This window comes from Chrysemys picta, chromosome 2, assembly GCF_011386835.1.
Source record: "Chrysemys picta bellii isolate R12L10 chromosome 2, ASM1138683v2, whole genome shotgun sequence".
Taxonomy (NCBI): Eukaryota; Metazoa; Chordata; order Testudines; family Emydidae; genus Chrysemys; species Chrysemys picta.
This window is the reverse complement of record NC_088792.1, coordinates 252733004-252755588: the sequence shown is the minus strand read 5'-3', so window position 1 is coordinate 252755588 and position 22585 is coordinate 252733004. Positions and strand designations below refer to the sequence as shown.

General features: G+C 45.5%; 2 protein-coding genes across 2 annotated transcripts in view; both read right to left on the bottom strand.

Moving 5' to 3' along the window:
* The window catches only part of SPAG1 (sperm associated antigen 1), a 64899-nt gene extending 53738 nt beyond the window's left edge, over window positions 1–11161 (bottom strand). Inside the window, exons 1-5 of the mRNA XM_008168367.4 lie at window positions 11033–11161; window positions 8611–8752; window positions 7739–7898; window positions 6448–6573; window positions 4135–4196 (exon numbers count right to left, since the gene is read on the bottom strand). Of these exons, the coding sequence (XP_008166589.2) occupies window positions 4135–4196; window positions 6448–6573; window positions 7739–7898; window positions 8611–8750 (488 nt within the window). The 5' untranslated portion in view covers window positions 8751–8752; window positions 11033–11161. The remainder of the gene's footprint in view (window positions 1–4134; window positions 4197–6447; window positions 6574–7738; window positions 7899–8610; window positions 8753–11032) is intronic.
* Window positions 11162–13201: 2040 nt separating this feature from the next.
* On the bottom strand, window positions 13202–19554 carry POLR2K (RNA polymerase II, I and III subunit K). The gene is made up of 4 exons (XM_008168369.4): window positions 19419–19554; window positions 17610–17673; window positions 13813–13905; window positions 13202–13381 (listed from the first exon to the last, which is right to left on the bottom strand). The coding sequence occupies exons 2-4, from the start codon at window positions 17668–17670 to the stop codon at window positions 13359–13361; spliced, it is 177 nt and encodes a 58-aa protein (XP_008166591.1). The 5' UTR covers window positions 17671–17673; window positions 19419–19554; the 3' UTR covers window positions 13202–13358.
* Between the last annotated feature and the right edge of the window lie 3031 nt (window positions 19555–22585).

Genomic DNA, 22585 nt, shown 5'->3' with positions numbered 1-22585 from the left:
GCTTGCTCATGTCGATTCCATTTTAGGTGACTTACAAGCAGAATCCACAGAGGTGGGCTTGGAGTTCACAGCTTAGCAGCTTGCAGTACTGCCCTACCAAAGCCAGCATCGTCCTGGGCCTGCTGGGTCAGTGCATAGTGGGACGGAAAGGTACGGACAAACAAGTGGCCACTTTACAGATGTCCTGGATAGGCACATGGGCCAGAAAGGCTACCAGAGAGGTCTGCACCCTTGTAGAGTGGGCAGTAATGATCGCTGGGGGTGGCACCTTTGCTTGGTCACAGCAGAAGCGAATGCAGGCAGTGATCCAAGAAGAAATTCTTTGAGTGGATACAGGGCAACCTTTCATGCTGTCGGCCACAGCAACGAATAATTATGTCGACTTGATGGGACCAAGCCATTCCGTAATGTAAAAGGCCAGAGCCCTCCTGATGTCCAGGGCATGTAGCCTATGTTCCTCTTCCTCCGACTTATGCGGCTTCAGAAAGAAGACCAGTAAGTAAATGTCCTGGCTCAAATGAAACTGAGAGACTACCTTGGGAAGAAAAGGCAGATGCAGTCTTAGCTGGACCTCGTCCTTGTAGAAGGCCGTGTATGGCGCCTCCAAGGTGAGTGCCCGAATCTCAGATATTCGGCAGGCCGACATCACCGCAACCAGGAACACGACCTTCCAGGAAAGGAGAAGGAGAGAGCAGAAAGCCAGAGGCTCGAAGAGAGGACCTGTGAGCTGTGACAGCACCAGATTCAAGTCCCACGGTGGGACACGGTCCCTGACTTGCGTGTAGAGGCGCTCTAGGCCCTTAAGGAATCTGGCCGTGATATACTGAGCAAAAACTGACCTGCCTCGAACAGTGGGTGGAAGACTGAGATGGCCACTAAATGGACCTTGATTGATGAGCAGGACAAGCCCTGGATCTTAAGATGCAGGAGGTAGCGCAGAATAAGCCACAGTGAAGCCTGCTCAGGACAAACACCTTTGTCTGCAATCCAGCAGATGAACTATTTCCACGTGGCCAGGTATGTCGCTCTGGTGTACGGCTTCCTACTTCCCAACAGCACGTGCTGAACCTCAGCTGAGCACTGCTGTTCCTGCGCGTTTAGCCACGCAGCAGTCAGGCCATCAGATGTAACGCCGCCAGGTTGTGGTGCAAAAGACTGCCGTGGTTCTGGGACAACAGGTCTGACCTGGGCAGTAGCTGGAACAGGGTCGCCACTAAGAGGTCCAGCAGAGCGCTGAACCAGTGTTGGCGCGACCACGCTGGCACTATGAGGATGACTCTCACCTTGTCCTGTTTGATCTTCCTAAGGACCCTGGGTAGCAACGGCACCAGAGGGAAGGCATACATCAAAGCCCCCGACCACAGGAGCAGAAAGGCATCCAACAGGGATCCTCTGTCCATGCCCCCAATTGAGCAGAAGACGTGACATTTCCTGTTCTGCCGGGACATGAACAGGTCCACCCGGGGAGTTCCCCACCTGAGGAAGATGGAACAGACGACCTCCGGATGAAGGGACCACTCGTGGCAAGATGAGAACATCCTGTTGAGGCAATCTGCCAAAGCGTTCTTGGTCCCTGGAAGGTGAGAGGCTACAAGATGGATGTCGTGCTGCAGACAGAAGTCCCAGAGCTAGAGGACTTCCTGGCAGAGGGCAGACGAACTGGCTCCACCCTGCCTGTTGATATAGAAGAATGTAGCCGTGTTGTCCATCAGGACCTGAACAACCCAGTCTTGAACCTGAGGTAGAAAGGCTTGGCAGGCTAGTCGAACCACCCTGAGTTCCCTGACATTGATATGCAGGGAACGATCGCGACTGGACCAACAACCTTGAGAGCTGAGAGTGCCCAGGTGGGCTCCCCATCCCAGGTCCAAGGCGTCGGAGACAATGGTCACTGATGAGGCCGAGGCCGTGAAGGGAATGCCTTCCAGCACCAATATGGGACCCTGCCACTAGAGGAAGACAACAGTGTGCTGTCTAGAATCCTGATCACATGGTCCATGCTGTGCCAGGTTGGGACACAGACCAATACCAGCCACACCCGAAGGGGTCTGAGGCAGAGTCATGTGTGCCAGACCACATAAGTACATGCTGCCAGGTGGCCCAACAGTCTCAGTAATTTAATTTGCTATACCGCCACATGGGAGCGCCACTCCATAGGGCGCCACAGCCGGCCTTATGGATACCGCAAAGGCAGAAATCTCCGACAACTGTGCACGTGGGCATGCTCACACCTAAAATGGAATCGACATGAGCAAGCACTTGAAGAATGTTTCAGCTACCACTCCACAGCTGCTTTCCAGCTGTTTTTCCAAAGATCTTTCATTAATTAATTTCAAGTAAATGTTACAGTTGTAACACAATCCAACAAAAGAAAAGAAATGCAGTCAAAACCAAGTCATCCACTACCTACAAACAATGAAGACCATTTTAATTATAACTGGACGGGAAACAAATTTTTCCATCTTGCAAGAATTTTCAAGATTTCAAAACTTACTCCTGACCCAAATCAAGTCAATCTTGACAATTTTTTTTGAACCAAAAATTTAGAAAGTTCAAATCAGGTCAATCAAAATGTTTCATTTTGACTTTGACCTTTTAAAAGAGTTTTACCTTAAATTAACTTAAATTTCAAAGTGAAAAGTCCTTTCAAACTAAAAAATGGAACTTTTTAATTTAGAAAATGTCAAAATGAGATTTTGACCGTTTGAATCTATTATTTTTTAAATGTTTTCAGAATGAGAAATTGATCAAAACTGGCTCTTTCCACAAACACTTTTGATTTTTACAAATTGGCATTTTTCTGAGAAAAAAAAATTTGTTGAAAAATTTCCAACCAGCTCTAAATTTAATTACTTTCTGTACACCCAATTAAATTCAAGGATTGGAAGACAGAACAGATAAGTAAAACTGCAATAAATATAAGAGATATTACACTGAAGTATTATAATACATCTTGTATTTTTCACAGCAATAAATATAGCAGCTCCTTTCTAGTGTGTAGGTGAACAAGGAAAATAAAAATCACCTGCTCCATTTATTCTTATGCAGGTTATTCTGTCCCAGGTTATTTGAAACTTAAATTGATTGACAAATCATTTTGCCACCGATTAGAGGGCATATGACAAAAGAGTGAATTTCTGTCAAAATTATCTTTTGGCAATGTATTTACTAGACCAAATGTAAACACTAAGGCCCTGTTTTTGTAAGCACTTACGCACATAAGTACATTTTGTAAGATTAGAGCCTTATACAATGGTCAGATACAGTATAAGGCCCTGCTCCTGCAACTAACTGACTGAGGGCAAACTGTTGTGCCTCAACCAAGCCCAAGTCTATGGGTACGTCTTCACTTACCGGAGGGTCCGGCGGCAGGCAATCGATGTTCTGGGATCGATCCCGGAAGTGCTCGCCGTCGACGCCGATACTCCAGCTCGCCGAGAGGAGTACGCGGCATCGACGGGGGAGCCTTCCTGCCACGTCTGGACCTGCGGTAAGTTCGGACTAAGGTACTTCGAATTCAGCTACGTTATTAACGTAGCTGAATTTGCGTACCTTAGTCCGAAGTGGGGGGTTAGTGGGGACCAGGCCTATGAAGTTAATGGAGCTCAGTGCAGGAGCAGGAATCCACCTGCTTGGTGTCTTAATGCAGAAACAGGACCTAATGCACACAAATACCATATTGAGGAACATAAAATAAATATCTCCTGTTTTGTTTTTAAAGTTAAGGTAAAAATCACATATTAAATTTCTTTACTTGTTTTATTAATATCTCCTTAGACTTTAAAGTCTTAATGATTAAAAATGAAATTTGAAAAATTAAATTACTTATTTATGTTGTCTGTTTACTTTCTGGCCTACATATCTAGCTTGAACAAATAAAATAGACTTTGCAGCTCACTTTTTGTTCTCAAGTACCGGCTCCATGCTACACTGTTTATATTGTAAAGAGAATGTTTATATTAAATAAAAACAAGTCTCACCTGTATTCTTATAATTTCTTGCAATATATTATTAGGTGCATGAAACAGGTTTCTCTTTTTAAAAAAATCTAAATTGGTACACATTACCAAGTAGAATTCTATTACAAAAACAAAGACGTTCAATACAAAATTAAAAGATGATGATTTAACATACTTGTCCCATTCCCTGTAATCTCGTGGTATATTTTTCTTCTTTCTTTGTTTATTTTCTTTGTTCTAAAAGGAAAAGAAAGAGGCTGAGAATTCATTGTTTAACAAATTCCCTGACTGGCAGTTTCGCTTTTTGTTCCCATAGTTATTCTCATCTGGGGTCAACACTATTCAGGATTGGTCTCCAGCATATAGCTGTTTTCAAAACTTCACTAGTTTTCAAGACTTTCCTAGTTTTGACTTTTGTTTTAAGGGAAATCTGTGAGGCATTTGATATACATGATTCCAACATTATATACTCACTCATGTATCAATCATCAGGTTTCTTTTCAACCTGGAAGTCTTAAACTTAAAATTTAAGGACAAAGCACCCCAAATCACATGGTGAAACCCAAAGAAAGAAAACTCAGTGAGGTTTCACTTGTGCAGTTATCCCCATATTGTTCCAGCATGAGAAGGTAGAAACAGGGTTTGCCATCTTGTGGAATGAACCAGGGATCCAACCCCAAAAACCTAAGAGCCCTCAACAGACAGGCCCTCATGCTCTTGGGAACCTAGCTCCCACATCCAGAATTGCTGCCTCAATAGAAACACAATATCAGGGACACCTCAGCTGCTGATACCTCAAAACCTACTTTCACATTAACTTTCTTCTTGTAATTGCACTGAACATAGGGGAAACAATTCAGAATCCCTGTCCTGTACATACCCTACTTGAGCTGGGCAGGAAACAGTTTTCCTTTCCCATAAACATTTTTGAAATTTCAGAAATTTTCCCTTTCTGCATTGGGACAAATCTGAGACCTTTCAAAGTTTTTCACAACAAAAGAGAGAGAGAGAGACCTTGCCTGAACCAGACAGAGCAGAGACTTGAAGCTGGTTTTCCCACATCCCAGGTATATACCTAACCACTGGGCAACTCTGGGGTGGAGGTTAGTCACTTTGTCAGTCTGTCTCTCATTTTGACCAGAAGTTCCACCCTCAACCTGGAACACCTTTCCTACTAAAATTGCCTCAAAATTGGTTCATTTCCATGAAAAGTTTCCATTTAATGAACTGACATTTAAAGGTACATGTGATCTGTATGATTGTAATTATTAACTAATTTGTTAATACAGATGCATTCTCAGACAATTAATCAATCTAGCAATCACTTAAAGAACCCTTTTATATAAAAGACACAAATCAGAAATTCAAATACTGTTAACATATAAGAGTTTAGAGTCAGCTGGGTCCATCAGTGCTCCAAAATTCTGCATCCTGGATGGGAATTAGATAGGATCATTTATAACGCCACCCCAGGATTCAAACATCTCATTAGCAACTTATATTTTTCTCTCAATCCATTCTACACTTGCACTTTGTAGGGAAATATTTAAAATATTACTTATTGTGTATGTTTTGTGAAGATTTATTAAATATGTCTTATAAATAAATAAATTATAAATAAATAAATTAATGGAGATATCCCATCTCCTAGAACTGGAAGGGACCTTGAAAGGTCATCAAGTCCAGCCCCCTGCCTTCACTAGCAGGACCAAGTACTGATTTTGCCCCAGATCCACAAGTGGCCCCCTCAAGGATTGAACTCACAACCCTGCGTTTAGGAGGCCAATGCTCAAACCACTGAGCTATCCCTCCCCCCTTATAATTATATTAGGACGGTGATGGTCTCTAAAAAGGCACTGGAAATAACTCAGGGTATACAAAGTGAAGAGGTGGAGTACTGTATTAAAGAGATAGTTTTGTTTTAATTTTGGTCACTTTCAAGCATAGGCGTTGCCTCCCCAAACTGCAACCTGGGGCGACTCTGGGGCGGGGGGAGGGAGATTTCTGCCTTCCATTTGGCACTGCTCCCTCCCCAAGTCCCACCAAGCCAGCCAGAGTCCCCCAGTGGGGCACGAAGGAACAACTCCTAGCTACATCACTCCCTGCACCCTGAGCAGTTTTCAAAGTTTATGAGCTGACCCCTCCTTCCCCCCCCCCCCCTTTGAATTACAATTTTTGGTCATCCCCCAACCCAGACAGGCTGGGAGGCCTGTTGAGGTGAGTCAGGAGACGGAGGTGGTGCTCCCTCCCTGGGCCCTGCCATGAAGAGCTGACCTGAGCCCCATGGGGCTCTGCCTCCCCATATATAGACGTCAAACTACACCTATGCTTTCTAGGGATCCTGTACTAAGCTCACTGATATACGGCTGGTTACAATAAACAGTCAAGAAAGGCTCAATTAACATATTATTTATGTATAAAGGCATACATATCTCAGAAATAAAACATTAAAATGCATTTTTACACATATTTTTAAGAAAAGAGATACCTGGCCACCATGAAGGCAGCTATTTGAACCACGAACTGCTGGTAGATTGTCTAGTCTCTCATGAAGTGTTTCTGTTACAGGAAATTGTATTTTATAATCATCTTCCTTCATTTCTGTCACCCAGCTCTGAAAAGAAACAGATATCACTGCACCTCAAAATAGTAAATGCAGACCTCCTGATGATCTAATATAATATACTGCCCTGAATATACCCAACTCAAGGAATGATATTGATGGATTACAGTTGGAGTCATGTCTAGCACTCCTCTGTTGCTATGATAGTCATCATAAGCTGGGATTTGGGAGAGTAGTGGCAGGAACAAATCATTTAAAAAAAATGTTTTTGACAAGAGCTTAGAGGATCCTCTTTGGGGAAAATGGTAATAATTGGTCAAAATCAGAAACAGTGTCAATGTGATTAGGACACATTAGACTAATATATACATGACTTGATAAAAAAATCCAGTAATAACACAAAACATCAACCCATACATCATTATTGTAAGGAATCCCTTTCCAAACCATCTCTCACATGTTAAACATCAACATTTCGTTAAATCTCTAACCAAAAATAGGAGAACTCGAAGGGGTTATATTATTAAATTCAAAAAATTCCACGAGTGCTTGATACCTCTCAGGATCAACCCCAATATGACTCAGTAGCATACTCAACACCAGTCCAGAAAATCACAGGTTCATATTTCACATTAGGACTAGGACTTGCATCCAGTTGTGACTGCTGAGATGCCAAACTATTAGAACTGATGTCCTTAAGATGAAACATTGACGCTAAAGGCTCTTCCACCTAAGTCACCTCTACATTTTCAGCTAGATATGAAATTCTTCAATTCCTGTCCTAAAGTGTGATGCAGTGTTGTTGTGCCCCAACATAATCAGATGCTACATTTTTTTCAATTGAGAGTGATGTATTTCCCTGAATATAGTTTGTAAATACTTTGTGATTCTTCTGAATCAAAGGTGGTGCATAAATGTGTCATTATTTGTTGTGGCTGTTCAGATGGAAGTTAAAGATTCAGAGGTCCTATTCAAATAAAAAGGATAATTAAGAGAGTTCTGGTCAATATTTCCTCACTTAATGAAACAGGTCCTAATATGCAAGGCCATGTGAACTATTAGCAACTGCAAATTGCTGCATTACTGATATGTAATCAGTCTGAGAACAACAGAGACAATCAAATTCTAAACAGGTGTACTAAAAAGAAAATCTGATCACTAATTACTTTAATATATTTATATTGCCATACCATATTAAATTAAAATTATACTTTACCTTCATTTCATCATTAATTTTTTCCCATTCTTCAGTTGTAAAGTCAGATGCAGAGGCTGGAGGTTTATCTTTTCGCAGGGCTCTGCTCCCTGGAGCTAAACATTCAATGCATTTTTCACAGAATAATGTAAGATCAGGGTAATATCCTTCCTCACCAGACCTTAAAAGTAAAAAGATGTCACATTATTTAAAAACTAAGCAAAATAAACAAACAATATTGCATTCTCCTCATATATAAATGAATGATACAGTACTGACTACAGAGCACTTTTTTACTTCCTAGTGATTGAAAGTTGTTATTATCATCTTACAGCAGTTTGATGACAACTGTAAATTGAGTTGGTGGCCTTGGTCCAGTGTCTAATGAGCAAATGTTCACATTACAAAAAACATTGCAATTAGTACTAACTGTAAATATTCTGAGGGGACCAACACGGCTACAAGAACACTGCACATATAAATATTCTTGACACTCTCACCAAAAATGGCAAGGATTAAATCAGCAGTGTCTGAAATAACCACACCCCCTCACAGGTCCCTCCTTGCCGCAAATGAGGTACAGCGGTGGAACAATAAGAAGATTCTTCCACTGCTGCTACTCAAGCTGTACCCGTTCTGTGGATTTAACATAGAACTTCTATTTCCAGTGCTGTCAGTAAGGAACCTTTCACAAGATTAGTTACCTTTTTTATTTTAATTTAAAGATTAAACTTATGTTAAATCACCAACACTTTTAAGATAAGTCAAGTACCGAGCCCAATACTCTTGGGCCAAATCCTCAGAATCTTACCAATAGATAAACTATTAACCAAAAACAAAATAAAAAAAGCAGTAATGTAAATAATAATGAAGATAGAATTTTAAATGTTTACCTCAATATCCTGAGAATTTTTTCCAGGTGTTTAACATCTGAGCACTTTTCAATGAACTTGTAATCCAGATGATTAATAGGAATTTGATATGTTTTTGTTGTTCCCTGGTCCCACAAAGATGAAACTGGCTGGTCACTCATTTCTAAAAATATTAAAGATAAAACTAATTATTCTGCTGCCTGAAGTGGTACTCAGATATACTTTGAGGCAAATCCAATTTTAAGAAATAGTCCAGCCCTTAATTCACACTTAATCCTTATTCATGCATATAGTCCCATTGGCATGATGAAGGAGTTGCCAACTTGAGGCCCTGGTCTTGCAAACTGCTCCACCTGTCCAGAGCCCCACTAACTTCACTGAGGGTCTGGGTGGGCACAAGGATCTATCAGCTTGCAGGACTGAGATCTCAGATTGTAAACTCTTTGAGGCAAAAAACCACTCTCTTCTATTTTGACCACAAGGTGCCACAAACACATATAGCATTGCAAAAATAATAATTATAATAATGTAAGCAAAATTAGAAACGTCATAGACTACATATTCAAGTTTCTCCTTTGGAAAACCTTTTGGCTTCTGTTCCTCTCATGCAAGGTAATATACCTGTTAAATGAATATTGCTAATTTATTCTGTCCTTCATAAAGAAAAGGAAATGTATTGAAGAAAAATAATCTTAAAACTACTCGCAAGTTGTTGCAACTAATTTACCTTCCACAGGCATAGCTGAGGATAACTTGGAGGAGTTTTTGGGGGACTGCCATGAATTTTTAAGTGGAGTTGCTGCTGATATATGTGAAAATGTCTACAAATGTTAATTTGAGTCAATATTGCTGTACTTCAGACATATTTCTTGTGATCTTTAAAAAAATCCAAATGGCATGCTATTTTAATAGGAAACATCTAAATTATAAAATGTGGAAATTCCTAGCGGCAGATTAAGACTCACCAAACAAATTACGCTTGTACAATACAAAAGAGGCATATCACCACGCCCCTCACCAGCTCTCATTATCCTCTTTCAAATCCTACCTTAAACCTCTCCTTTGCCACGATGCCTTCAAAACTCTTTACAATGGTTAGACCACTGTGCACTAATACCACCACCTATCATGCTGACCAATATTGTCTCATGATTTCCTGGTACTCCCCATCTATCTGACTGTATCCATCTGTTGTTTCTTATCTTATTTAGACTGTAAACTCTTTAGGGCAGGGATTCTTTCTGATCTTTTGTACAGCACCCAGCACAATGGGGTCCTGGTCCATGACAGGCTCCTAAGTATTCCAGTAACACAAATAATATGTATCAGAGGGGTAACCGTGTTTGTTGCTTTTTACAGATCCAGACTAAGAGTCCTGTGGCACCTTATAGACTAACAGATGTATTGGAGCATAAGCTTTCGTGGGTGAATACCCACTTCGTCATGTGGGCATGCGTCTGATGAAGTGGGTATTCACTCACGAAAGCTTATGCTCCAATACATCTGTTAGTCTATAAGGTGCCACAAGACTCTTTGTTGCTTTTTACAAATATGTTTACTCTTATTTTGCACTGGGTGATGCATACAGGTTGAATATTCAAAATTCATTCTTCTCACACCTATGTATTTTCTCACACCTATGTATTTGTGCAACCATCTTGTGTTTTTACAATCAGACTTTTCATAGTTCTGTCTTTTATTGTAATAAGACAAAGGGCCACATTCTTCTCCTGAAGTAGCATAGGTGCAACGCCTGTCAGTAGGAGTGTTACCATGTAACATCAGCAGAATTGAGCTCAAACATGTGTTTCTGGTAATCTTTGCAACTCTCACAACAAAGGGAATAATCCCAGCAAAACTCGCTCCGTAGCAGGAGACTACAGACCTGCAAAGCCCGCCCTACCCTAGCAACTGTTTCTATGTACAGCATGGCTTCTGGGAGTTCAGTAGCACGGCGTAAGGACCAAACCTCACCACCCAGCCAGACTGTGGCAGGGGAGATAATACATTAACTCTGCAGTTTGGCCCCTTCCACAGAGGATCGGGAAGCACCAGGAGTCAGGCTGCCCTGCCCCCGCCCCCCTTTCACACACAGCGAAACGGCCAGCAGGGCACTGAGGATCCATCCAGGCGGGAGAGGGCTACACGCTGTGTGGGAAGCACGACACCCCCCCCACACACACCCGAAGCAAGGGCTTTGGTCCGCGGGCCCCCAGCTCCAGCGCACGGCGAGTTGTTATCCCATCACAGCCTCCCTATCCCCTCCACACACACACACCCCACTCTCCAGGCCCGTGCACCCCGCCCCTTCCCACACACCACAGCCACCCTCATGCACCCCTGGCCCGGCTCCAGGGGAGAATGGCGGGCGGGGGATCAGGAGTCGCGCTGGGGACTGGACACCAGCCCTGAAGGAGCGGGGCGGCAGCCCAGGCCGACCGACCTGCCCAGGTGCCCCGCACTAACTCCGGAGGACAGTCGACGACTTCGCCCGCACCACGACTCAGCCTCCGTCTGAAGAGAGCAACTGGACACAGGACCCTCCCCCGTCCACTCAGCGCATGCGCAAGGGGTCGGCACCGCAGCGCTACCGTTGGAACCGCGGGGCTGCACGCGCACCCCGCCCCGAGAGCTAGGGGCTGGGCCGGCTGTCTGTCTCCCCCCCGCAGTGAGACGCTGTTGGAATCGCGGCAACTTGCCCAGACCCCTCTGCTGCGACCAGCCGGGCGAGGCGAGGCGTGCCAGAGCCTGCCGCGGAGGCGGGGCTGAGCAGGGTGCCCTGTCCTCCCCTCTAGCCCGGGAGGAAAGTGAGGGAACTGATGCACGGATGACGGGGCATCAGCTGCACGTTCTGGGCAGATGGTTCCTGGCAGGCCAGAGCCAAAGATGTTTCAGTACTGAGTAGGGAGATGTCAGGGTGATGTGTCATTGAGAAATCCCAACATTATGGTGCAATAGCATCTTAGGCCAGGATCTCCCAGTCAAAGTCAGGGAAATGCGTGGTGTTTAAGGAGAAAAAGCAAAACCCCACAGCAGCCGTCATTGCTCTAGCCTATGCTACTCACTGGAATGAATTTTGGCAGGTGTATTTTGAAAGAAACTGAGCAGGGGACAGAATACCAGCCCTGAAGGAATAGAGTGGGGCAGCAATTCTCAGTCCCTTAATTTAGCAAGGTGATGAAATATACTGTCCCGTTTAAAAAAGGTATCTTCATTTAGCAAAACAACAAAAAAGTGGAAAACAAAATACTGTTGGGAAGCTGCACAAGAGCTCCTAGAAATATTGTTTCCCTTCAAAAACCATTGAAAGTTGATTAGTGAAAATGCATCATTTACAAAATTCAAGTTTTTAAAAGCAAGAAAATGAACAGTTAAGGACATTGGCACAAATCCACAAAGAGACTTATGATGCTCAGTATCACAACACCTAATACCTAACTTTAGTGGCTAGAAAATCATAGGAACACTGGAATTCACAAAGTCTGAGTTAGGTGCTTCAGCTCTCTATACAATGAATGGGGAAGATAATTGCTTTAGAATGCAATTCCCCAATTCCCGGTACCTGCGTCCAGTTGCTCTCTCTTTATAATACTAGCTGTTATAAGTGCTGCCCCTTTCATGGAGATACGCATCTAAGCCTGGGGTCATAGGCAGGCACCTCTCTCTGCACTCAGGCCACGAAGGTGCCTAAGGTATTTCTTGTGAAAATGAATTAGGTGCCTGCCTCATTCCACACAAAAAAGCTCAAGGAGTTAAGTGTTAACTACCTTATAGCTTTTAAGCCCAGTGGTTAGAGCACTCACCTGGGATGTAGGAGCCCAAGGTTCAATTCCACACTCCCTGTAAGAAAGAATTTGAACAAGAGTCTCCCATACCCCACAGAGGCAGTGCTGTAAACACTCAGCTATGGGAGATTCTGAAGTGGGGTGCCTTCAATCTCTCCAGTTGAAGTTGTTCCACTAAATAGCTACTTAAAAATTCATTGTCACAGAGTGACTAGACTTTGGGTGCCCAAACCATCAGGCTACACACGCAGAGGTAGGTGAATCACTCTAAGTGTTTATCCACAGTAGAGCAGTTTCAACAGGAAAGACCAGGGGAGCCACATGAGAACATCCCACAGCTCACTGATTAAAGCACCTCTCCTGAGATATCCTATCCTATGGAACTGGAAGGGACCTTGAAAGGTCATTGAGTCCAGCCCCCTGCCTTAACTAGCAGGATTTGGCAGGATATTTTATTGTTTAACAATGCAATTAATTTTTTTGAGTTAATCATGTGAGTTAATTGTGATTAATCAACAGGCCTATAAAGAACACATCATACATTGACACTATTTGTTGTTCTACAGCCCCTTTGCCTAGATTTAGCCCTCAAGCCTACAAAGATTTATGCACGTTTGACTTTATGCAGCAAGTACTCTCTTCGTAGTTTATGGGACTACTCAGTATATAAAGTTAAACATGTTTAAAGTCTCTACAGGATTGGTGTCTTAGTGAGGTTCTGAGATGGGAATAGAAAAAAACAAAATCAGGGAACTTTGACATATTGGGCCAAGTTTAGCTCTGTTGTAAGCAAGCATAACTCCACTGAATTCAAAAATGAAACTGAATTTTTGATATTAAAAACTTTATTTAACTACTTGAATAATTTACAACTCATATCAGAATGAAAAAGTATATATTTCTCCACAACAGATGTGTATACAAACCAAAGTTATCAGTATACTAAAATGAACCAGGCCAAAACAGCTAATTCTTGAATTCACATTACCGGGCATCAAAGACAACCACTGTAATCGTTAGAGTTAAAGAAAATGACAGGGGGGAAAACAAAATTTAAAAAATACAATCACAAATCAGTCATGCAAAATGCATCGAGGCTCATTTTTCAGTTACTACCAGTTTCCATTTTTTAAAAGCATACAAAAAAATGCTATATATTTTGCATGCATGATATTAACTTCTATCCAGTGCACTTTTTACCTGTGTGCATCGCAATACAAGATTACCAAAGTTTATTGTATTGTGCTTTAATTAAACAAGATCATCACTGAAAATAATTAAGATGTTATATGTTCTTTGTCGCATAAGTACTACTTTGTAAGACTTTTTTGGTACTGGACCAATTCTTCAGTACTACCCCAATTTTTTTAATTTTATTTATAGCCACTATCTTCCTCTGCCCATTCAAACAATTTAATAGGCATGTGCGAAAGGATACATCTTTTTGTTCTTTTCTTGTACATTATTCTGTACCCACATTCTCGACACCTGATAGGATCTCTTGCTTTTATTTCATTTTCTGTGTGACATTCTGGGGGAGAAAAACAAAACAATCTTATTAGACCACTATAACAAGAAATACAAAATGCAAGATGTTACCTTTTCCAAAAGTAAATTATAACAAAATTAAAGATTTGCATTTGTGGCAAACAAAACAACTTTAGTGAATTAATATTACTGCTAAAATCAAGTACTTGATTTCTCTTCAGGGTAAACACTTTTAGCTAACCTGTAGAGTTACAATTTATGTTCTATTACCTTTAGTGATGACAAAGTAAACCTCTACCCTGATACAACGTGGTCCTCGGAAGCCAAAAAATCTCACCGTGTTATAGGTAAGGCCGCATTATATCAGGGTAGGGAGAGGAACCGCTCCCCGCCCCAGCTCACCTCCACCTCCTCCCTGAGCTTGGCGCTACCACACCGCTTCTCCCTCCCTCCCTTCCAGGCTTGCTGCACCAATCAGCTGTTCGGCCCCCGGCAAGCCTGGAAAGGGGAGGGGGAGAAGAAGCGGAGCGGCGGCGCGCTCAGGGGAGGAGGCGGAGATGAGCTGGAGCGGGGAGCGGTTCCTTTGCGCCCCCAGTTACTTGCTGCGGCCCTCCCCGGGGCCCCACCGCCCCAGCTCACCTGCATTCCGCCTGCTCCCATGAGCGCGCCGCAGCCCCACTTCTCCCCCCTCCCTCCCAGGCTTGCCGCGCCAATCAGCTGTTTGGCGTGGCAAGCCTGGGAGGGAGGAGAAGCAGAACTGAGCGGCGTGCTCGTGGGAGGAGGCGGAGGTGAGCTGGGGCGGGGGAGCCCCGGGGAGGGCCGCAGCAAGTAATGGGCGGTCGCAGAGGAACCGCTTGCAGAACCCCGTCCCCTGGAGCGCTGCTTTACCATGTTATATCCGAATTCGCGTTATATCAGACCGTATTATATTGGCGTAGAGGTATATGTGGTATTCAAATTACCTAGAATAAATCCATGGACATATTACAAAAATGTGCTCACAAATAATTGCCCATACTATTCTAGCAGCTGAGTGGTATTAACATATTGCAATCCAAAATATTATATAGCTGACCAAAGTGACTGTCTGTGCAGCAGGGCCCTGTGGTGCTAACAATCATTATTCACTCTAAAAGGTTGGAGGCATTAAGAAAGATTATGTTTTGTGGAGTACAACCCTTCTCTCTGGTTGCTGCTAAATCAGGGGTGGGCAAACTATGGCCCCCAGGCCACATCCAGCCTGCCAGCCAATTTAATCTGACCCTCCAGGTCCCACTGGGGAGCAGGGTCTAGGGCTTGCCCTGCTCCCACACTCCAGCCAGGGAGTGGGATTAGGAGCCACTCCGAGCGCTCGTGCCACAGCTACCAGAAGCAGTGGCATGTCCCCTCTCCGACTTCTACGTTTAGGGGCAGCCAGGGGGCTCAGTGCACTGCCCCATCCGCAGGCGCTGCCTCCGCAGCTCCCATTGGCTGGGGGCCGCAGCTCCCATTGGCTGGGGGCCGCAGCTCCCATTGGCTGGGGGCCGCAGCTCCCATTGGCTGGGGGCCGCAGCTCCCATTGGCTGGGGGCCGCAGCTCCCATTGGCTGGGGGCTGCAGGGGCGGCACCTGCGGACAGGGCAGCGTGCAGAACCACCTGGCTGTGCCTCCACGTAGGAGAAAGAGAGGGGACATGCTGCTGCTTCCGGGAGTTGCTTGAGGTAAGTGCCACCCGGAGCCTGCACTACTGACCCCCTCCCATGCCCCAACCTACTGCCCCAGCCCTGATTCCCCCTCTCATCCTCCAAACCCCTCAGTCCCTGCGGAGCACCTTCCTGCACCAAAACCCCCTCATCCCCAGCCCCATCCCAGAGCCTGCACCCCCAGCCAAAGCCCTCACCCCCCCCGCCCCAGCCTGGCGTCCCCTCCTGCACCCTGAATGCCTCATTTCTGACCCCAGCCCAGAGCCCACACCCCAACCCTGATCCCACCCTCCTCCACCCTCCGAACCCCTCGGTCCCAGCCTGGAGTATCCTCCTATACCCCAAATCCCTCATTCCAAACCCCACCCCAGAGCCTGCACCTCCAGCCAGAGCCCTCACCCACTCCTGCACGCCAACCCCAATTTCATGAGCATTCATGGCCCACCATACAATTTCCATATCCAGATGTGGCCCTTGGGCCAAAAAGTTTGCTCACCCCTGTGCTACACCATCTGCAGGGATGGCTTCTCCTTGGATCAAAGATATTTCTGAAGGACAAAATTATTTTGCCTTTTGATTGCTCCAAATGGAAGGTACAGTACTCAAAAAAGCTCCCAGAAGATAGTATCTCAGACTCAAATTGTAACAGTACTGTAATCCCTTTACAAGTTATTGCATTTGAACACTGCCCATAACAATTTTGGCTAAAAGTAAAATGACCACATAGGCTTTTCTCTGAGATGTGATGGTAGTTTTATTCTTATTTACATAGATAAAATAGGGGGAATCCTGTGCAAATTTTCTCTATAAACATTGCACCACATTACAAACAGAGAAGATTATAAAGGTACTTGGCAATGTGTGACCTGTGCCCAATGATGGAAGTTCTAAAGAGCTATTTCCACATTATCATCACTCCATGAAGCAAAAATCCATCATCTTAGTATAATTATTCTGCACCATTTGCAGTTAGATGGCATGCCACCCTCAGCAAATACTGTAATACTACTAATAGTGATGTTAGGTTCAGCAGATATTATTTCTCTCTCACACACACAGCATCGACATAGCAACATTCTACAGATGCAGTTGTAGGTCCACAAGCCATTTCAAGGCCTTCTCTCTGAAGTTGTGGATATCATCAAATTCACCTTTGAGTCCATATTTGGTGCACTGTGTTACGATGTGTTCAATGGTTTGCATGTTCTCACCACAGTCACAGGAAGGGATGTCTTATTTTTGTTCAGATGAGATTCAGCGTGGTCCATAGTCTGCATGGCAGGTTGAAACTGGGACAGTGGCTTATTGGGTCAGTGATAACATGCTTGTTTGGAATTGTAGATGAGGTCCAGACACTTTGCCATTCCCTGGCCAGACCCAGAGACATGTGTGGTCCACATGATTTCAGACATCGTTGGGGGATGTTGTCCATAGCCTGCCAGATGGAAAGTTCTGGGTAGTCTTCAGCACGTTTATGTTCTGATTTTGCAGCTATATCTTGATGGATAGCTGGAGGTTCGATGTTTGCTAATACAGAAAGCTATGGTAGAGGCATTGATTTTAAAGTCCCCATGATGATTCGCATGGTCTGATTCAGCTGCCTACCCACCAATGGGGTATGGCAGCTTCTTGTCCACATCAATGCACAGCACTTTGCAACTAGATATACCAGGGCCAAGGCCGATGTTTGTAGCACCAGGGCAGTGCACTTGCAACTGAGGCCCACAGCTTTAAGGAACCTGAAGTGATCCTTACATCTGACTATAAGATCATGGAGGAGTACTTTCTAGAGTGGCAACTGAGACCAAAATCAGTAGTCTCTACTTTTTTCCACCTTGACAACAGAATCACACAAAAGACTCTCACTATCAAGTTTGGTTGTGAAACTGTGCATTACAAACCAAAGCCAATATACCTCAGTGTCATTCCTGACCATACACTCATCTTTCAGGACCACTTCCAGAAAACAGCTTCTAAAGCAAAGACTTGCAACAATATTATACAAAAGTTAGCGGGACCAAGCTGGGGATCAGCAAACATTATTAAACGTTAGGTTTTATTCTTACCTCCACAAATGTAAATCATTGGCTGTTGCTTTGGAGGCTGAACATCCTTTTGGGAATCCATATTCTGCCAATAAAAAAAAAAAATCCATGCTCTTGATTAGAGAGGGAGGATTGGGAGACAAAGATCTCTGAAGACAGCCCTAATGCCAACCCCATCATCATTCAATATGAAAATAAAATAAAATAAATAAATATGCTAGATATCCTTCTTTAGCTAAAGCTTGGGGAGCATTAGTCTCTCCCACTAATGAAAGATTTTGCTACAACTATAAAAAATATAATCAACTATATATCACTCAAGTTTCAATACACTAACTTGTCATCATTTTGGGAATGGACAACATCACTACTTGTATATACAGGATAAACCCAGCCATACTATTCCACCCACTTAAAACACTGTCTAATCCTGCACTACCTTTGATGGACATGCTGGACAGAAACCTGGGGGTCAGAATCAGGCAGAAAAGTAGTAGTACTTTGCCTCACAATCCTAGGGTAGCTGGATCTGACTGCCAAACCAATCAATAGTGAAATAGTTGACAGGAACTTTTAAATAATCATTAACACCTAGTTATATTGACTAATTTTAGGACAACATCTGCCCTCATAATGCCAGAATAAGATATTTTTGCACAGAGGATCTAGGTCCCATCTACTCCACAGACTTCTACAGAGTTTGTAACAACTAGTTGCATCCTTGGCTCTAAACACAGTTGTGTCTATAACCATAGTTACTAAGATCTGGAAAAAGGACCAATTAACTCAGTTACACAAGAGATCCTATCCCTACAGCAAAATAATATATTTGGTAATGGTAGACAACCATGTGCCAACTGAATACACTAGCAAGAGCTGCCATTATTTACCATACATTAACTACATTGTGTAGATACAAACCACCTTCTAAAGTCAGACATTTCACTAATTGGTTACAGACTCTGTTAAACGTTATGCCCTCGCCATGCATCTTGTCAATGCATGTTCTGTAGGCAAGCCACCCCCGTCAGTAGCTGACCAAGAATACACTGATATGAACGCATCCGAAGAAGTGGGCTGTAGTCCACGAAAGCTTATACTCTAATAGTCTCCAAGGTGCCACAAGTACTCCTGTTCTTTTTGTGGATACAGACTAACAGGGCTGCTACTCTGAAACCTGATATGAACGCAGTTAGGCAGGATGATAAGCTCAGACACATCATGGTGGCACGATTGTGTTATGAAGACACTTGCTGCATGGGTGAGACTCCGGTGAAAGTACTGTACCACAAATTGGCTTGACCTCTGTGCATCCCACCTACGGTTGGGTGGCCTGTATCTTCACAGGGCCAGATCCGGGGCCCTACATAACTTCCACCACGCTCCTCTGCGGAGCACCCTCCCCGTGCAGAGCTGAGGAACCCCAGCAGCTTCACCACGTGTTCAGAACCTGGCCTGCCAGCAGAACAGCGTCTGCCCCCGGGGCGAGGCTCTCTGCTCCGCGCCCTCCCCCGGCGGCAGGAGCGCGGCACAGGGGACAATCGCTGGTTTGTTGAATAAACGCGCAGACTGCGCCCAGAACGGGGTGGGGGCACGATGCCGCCGCTCGCCCCTTCCGCACGCACAGAGACACTTCTAGCCTCACTCGCGCGGAGGGGCGCCTCCCCCCAGGCACGAGGGGGGGAAGGGGGATCCGGACACCGCCGCTGGGGAAGACGGGGACAGTATCCGGCAAGACCTCGATAGCAGCAGGGCAACGGGGGGGGGGGGGGGGCGGGATTCTGGAGGAGCCCAGCTTTGGGGAGAAGAGACACCCAAACCGCTCCGTACCTGTCCGGAGCGGGCTCCGCTCCTCTTGGGCCCAGACTGGGGACGGGACAGACCCCTGCGACGACTGGCGAGTCGCGAGGCCTCCTCCCGAAGCGCGCAGAGGCAGCAATCGGGGCCAGCTCCGCCCCAAGCTGCCCTGACGTAGGACGAGGAGTTGTCGAGCTCGGGTCGTCATGGGGGAGGAGCTATTGCTTCCTCTGCTGCAGGGCGGCGTTATTCCAGCCGCAGCCCCCTCGTGCTGGGGCTGTCTGTGTCCCCGCCCGAAGATCGCTTGCTACCTGGTGCTGTGCCCAAAACCTCGTCTCGCCCTAGCGCCTCCTGCCCCTGCAGCTGTGACTGCTCCTGAACAGCTCCTCTCCTGTAGGTTGTTCCTGTCTCCCAACCCCCTTCACCTTTATAGGTTTCAGAGTAGCAGCCTGTTAGTCTGTAGCCACAAAAAGCACAGGAGTACTCGTGGCACCTTAGAGACTAACAAATTTATTTGAGCATAAGCTTTCGTGGACTATAGCCTACTTCTTCGGATGCATGTAGTGGAAAATACAGTAGGAAGATATATATACACAGAGAGAACATGAAACAATGGGTGTTACCATACACACTATAAGGAGTGTGATCAGTTAAGGTGAGCCATTATCAGCAGGAGAGAAAAAGAACTGTTGTACTGATAATGAAAATGGCCCATTTCCAGCAATTGACAAGGAGATATGAAGAACAGGAGTACTTGTGGCACCTTAGAGACTAACAAATTTATTAGAGCATAAGCTTTCGTGGACTACAGCCCACTTCTTCGGATGCATGGAAAGGAAGATGATGTCTGTCTGTATCTGTACGAGTTTTTTCATGAGGTTGATGGATTTCCATTCCATGCGGCTAAATGCAGTGCCTTGCATAATGACAGGTTTCAGAGTAACAGCCGTGTTAGTCTGTATCCGCAAAAAGAAGAACAGGAGTACTTGTGGCACCTTAGAGACTAACAAATTTATTAGAGCATAAGCTTTCGTGGACTACAGCCCACTTCTTCGGATGCTGTAGTCCACGAAAGCTTATGCTCTAATAAATTTGTTAGTCTCTAAGGTGCCACAAGTACTCCTGTTCTTCTTTTTGCGGATACAGACTAACACGGCTGTTACTCTGAAAGGAGATATGAGGAACTGTGGGCGGGGGGAGAATAAGCATGGGGAAATAGTTTTACTTTGTGTAATGGCCCATCCACTCCCAGTCTTTATTCAAGCCTAATTTAATGGTGTCCAATTTGCAAATTAATTCCAATTCAGCAGTTTCTCGTTGGAGTCTGTTTTTGAAGTTTTTTTGTTGTAATATTGCAACTTTTAGGTCTGTAATTGAGTGGCCAGGGAGATTGAAGTGTTCTCCAACTGGTTTTTGAATGTTATAATTCTTGATGTCTGATTTGTGTCCATTTATTCTTTTACGTAGAGACTGTCCGGTTTGGTCAATGTACATGGCAGAGGGGCATTGCTGGCACATGTATAAAAGTAGGAAAAGCAAAGTTAAGGATTTGACAGCAACCCTCTCAAATCTTTTGATTTATACATATGCATTACAATCACGTTTTGTTTTATGATCATGAGACATACGTGCATTTAAGTTTATAGAAAGTTTAGATCATAAGAGTTAAGGAAGTTACACTACCTAAAAGATTCCTCAGAATGTAATCAGATAAAATTTCTGAGTGGAGAGGAGAATAAAGATGAATCTGTGTGGATGAAAATCACAAACCATAAGAATACAAATATGCTAATGCAATTATACGATCAGTCTCCTGAACAAGAAAAAGAATATTGTGGGGAATATACAGGTGTACAGCAGCCATGAATTTAGGGTTACCATACGTCCTCTTTTTCCCGGACATGTCCGGCTTTTCGGCACTCAAACCCCCATCCGGGGGGAACTGCCAAAAAGCCGAACATGTCCGGGAAAATGGCGGCTCTGCTCCTCCCCTGACTCTTCGGCTCTGTTTAAGAACCGAGCTGCCCGAGCGCTACCAGCTTTGGGCAGCCCCCTTGCCTCCGGACCTCAGCCGCTGGCGGGCACTTCCCCTCCCGGGCTCCGGCGGCGCAGGGTCCGGAGGCATGGGGGCTGCCCAAAGCCGGTAGTGCTGGGGCAGCCCGGCTCTTAAACAGAGCTGAAGAGACAGGGGAGGAGCAGAGCCTCCAGCCGCGGCGGCTCTGCTCCTCCCCGACTCTGTTTAAGAGCCGGGCTGCCCGAGCGCTACCGGCTTCGGGCAGCCCCCTTGCCTCCAGACCCTGCGCCGCCGGAGCCCGGGAGGGGAAGTGCCCGGCTGGGGGCGCAGGGTCCAGAGGCAAGGGGGCTGCCCGAAGCCGGTAGCGCTCGGGCAGCCCAGCTCTTAAACAGAGTCGGAGAGGAGCAGAGCCGCCGCGGCTGGAGGCTCTGCTCCTCCCCTGTCTCTTCGGCTCTGTTTAAGAGCCGGGCTGCCCCAGCGCTACCGGCTTCACGGTTCGCAGGGCAGCCTCCAGACCCTGCACCCCCGGCTGGGCACTTCCCCTCCCGGGCTCCAGCTGCGCTGGGGAAGCGCCGGCCGGGGGCGCAGGGTCTGGGGGCTGCCCGGCAAACCGTGAAGCCGGTAGCGCTGGGGCAGCCCTTTCCTCGTGGCTGGGAGTGGGAGGGAGGAGGGGGCGGAGTTAGGGCGGGGAGGGGGCGGAGTTGGGGCAGGGGTGGGGTGGGGAAATGGGCGGGGCCAGGGCCCGTGGAGGGTCCTCTTTTTTTATTTGCTGGATATGGTAACCCTAATGAATTTCCCACCACCACCCTAGAACTAAGGGACCTTTCAAGAAGTCACAGAGATGGCATAGCAGTGTCACCCTTCTCTTGCAGGAGCCCCCCAGTGCAGGGATCATTCTGGGGGAGACTTCAGGGACTCGTGGAGATAGGCTTGCCATGGCAAGGGCAAACCAATACTTTGAGTAATATGCAATACTGCACAACAGCTCATAAGGGCTATTGCAGCAGGGATGCAAATTAAGGGCTGCCCTAACCTGTGCAAGGGGGCTATGCCAGTCCCCAGCAATGGGGAACACAAGCCACCATCACCCTTTGATCTCTGCATTATTGCCCACACCAGTATGGAGTGAATCTGGCTTACTGAGCACATAACACTGAAGGAAATTGAGGCAACCGATGCTGGGGTA

What these genes read in the sequence shown, in the direction of transcription:
- POLR2K (XM_008168369.4), bottom strand. Translation starts at nt 17,670, where the DNA reads ATGGATTCCCAAAAGGATGTTCAGCCTCCAAAGCAACAGCCAATGATT. An exon ending in AATGATTTACATTTGTGGAG is followed by an intron (nt 13,906 to 17,609) that starts GTAAGAATAAAA and finishes TTTCTCCCCCAG; the next exon opens with AATGTCACACAGAAAATGAA. An exon ending in CAAGAAAAGAACAAAAAGAT is followed by an intron (nt 13,382 to 13,812) that starts GTATCCTTTCGC and finishes TAACGATTACAG; the next exon opens with TGGTTGTCTTTGATGCCCGG.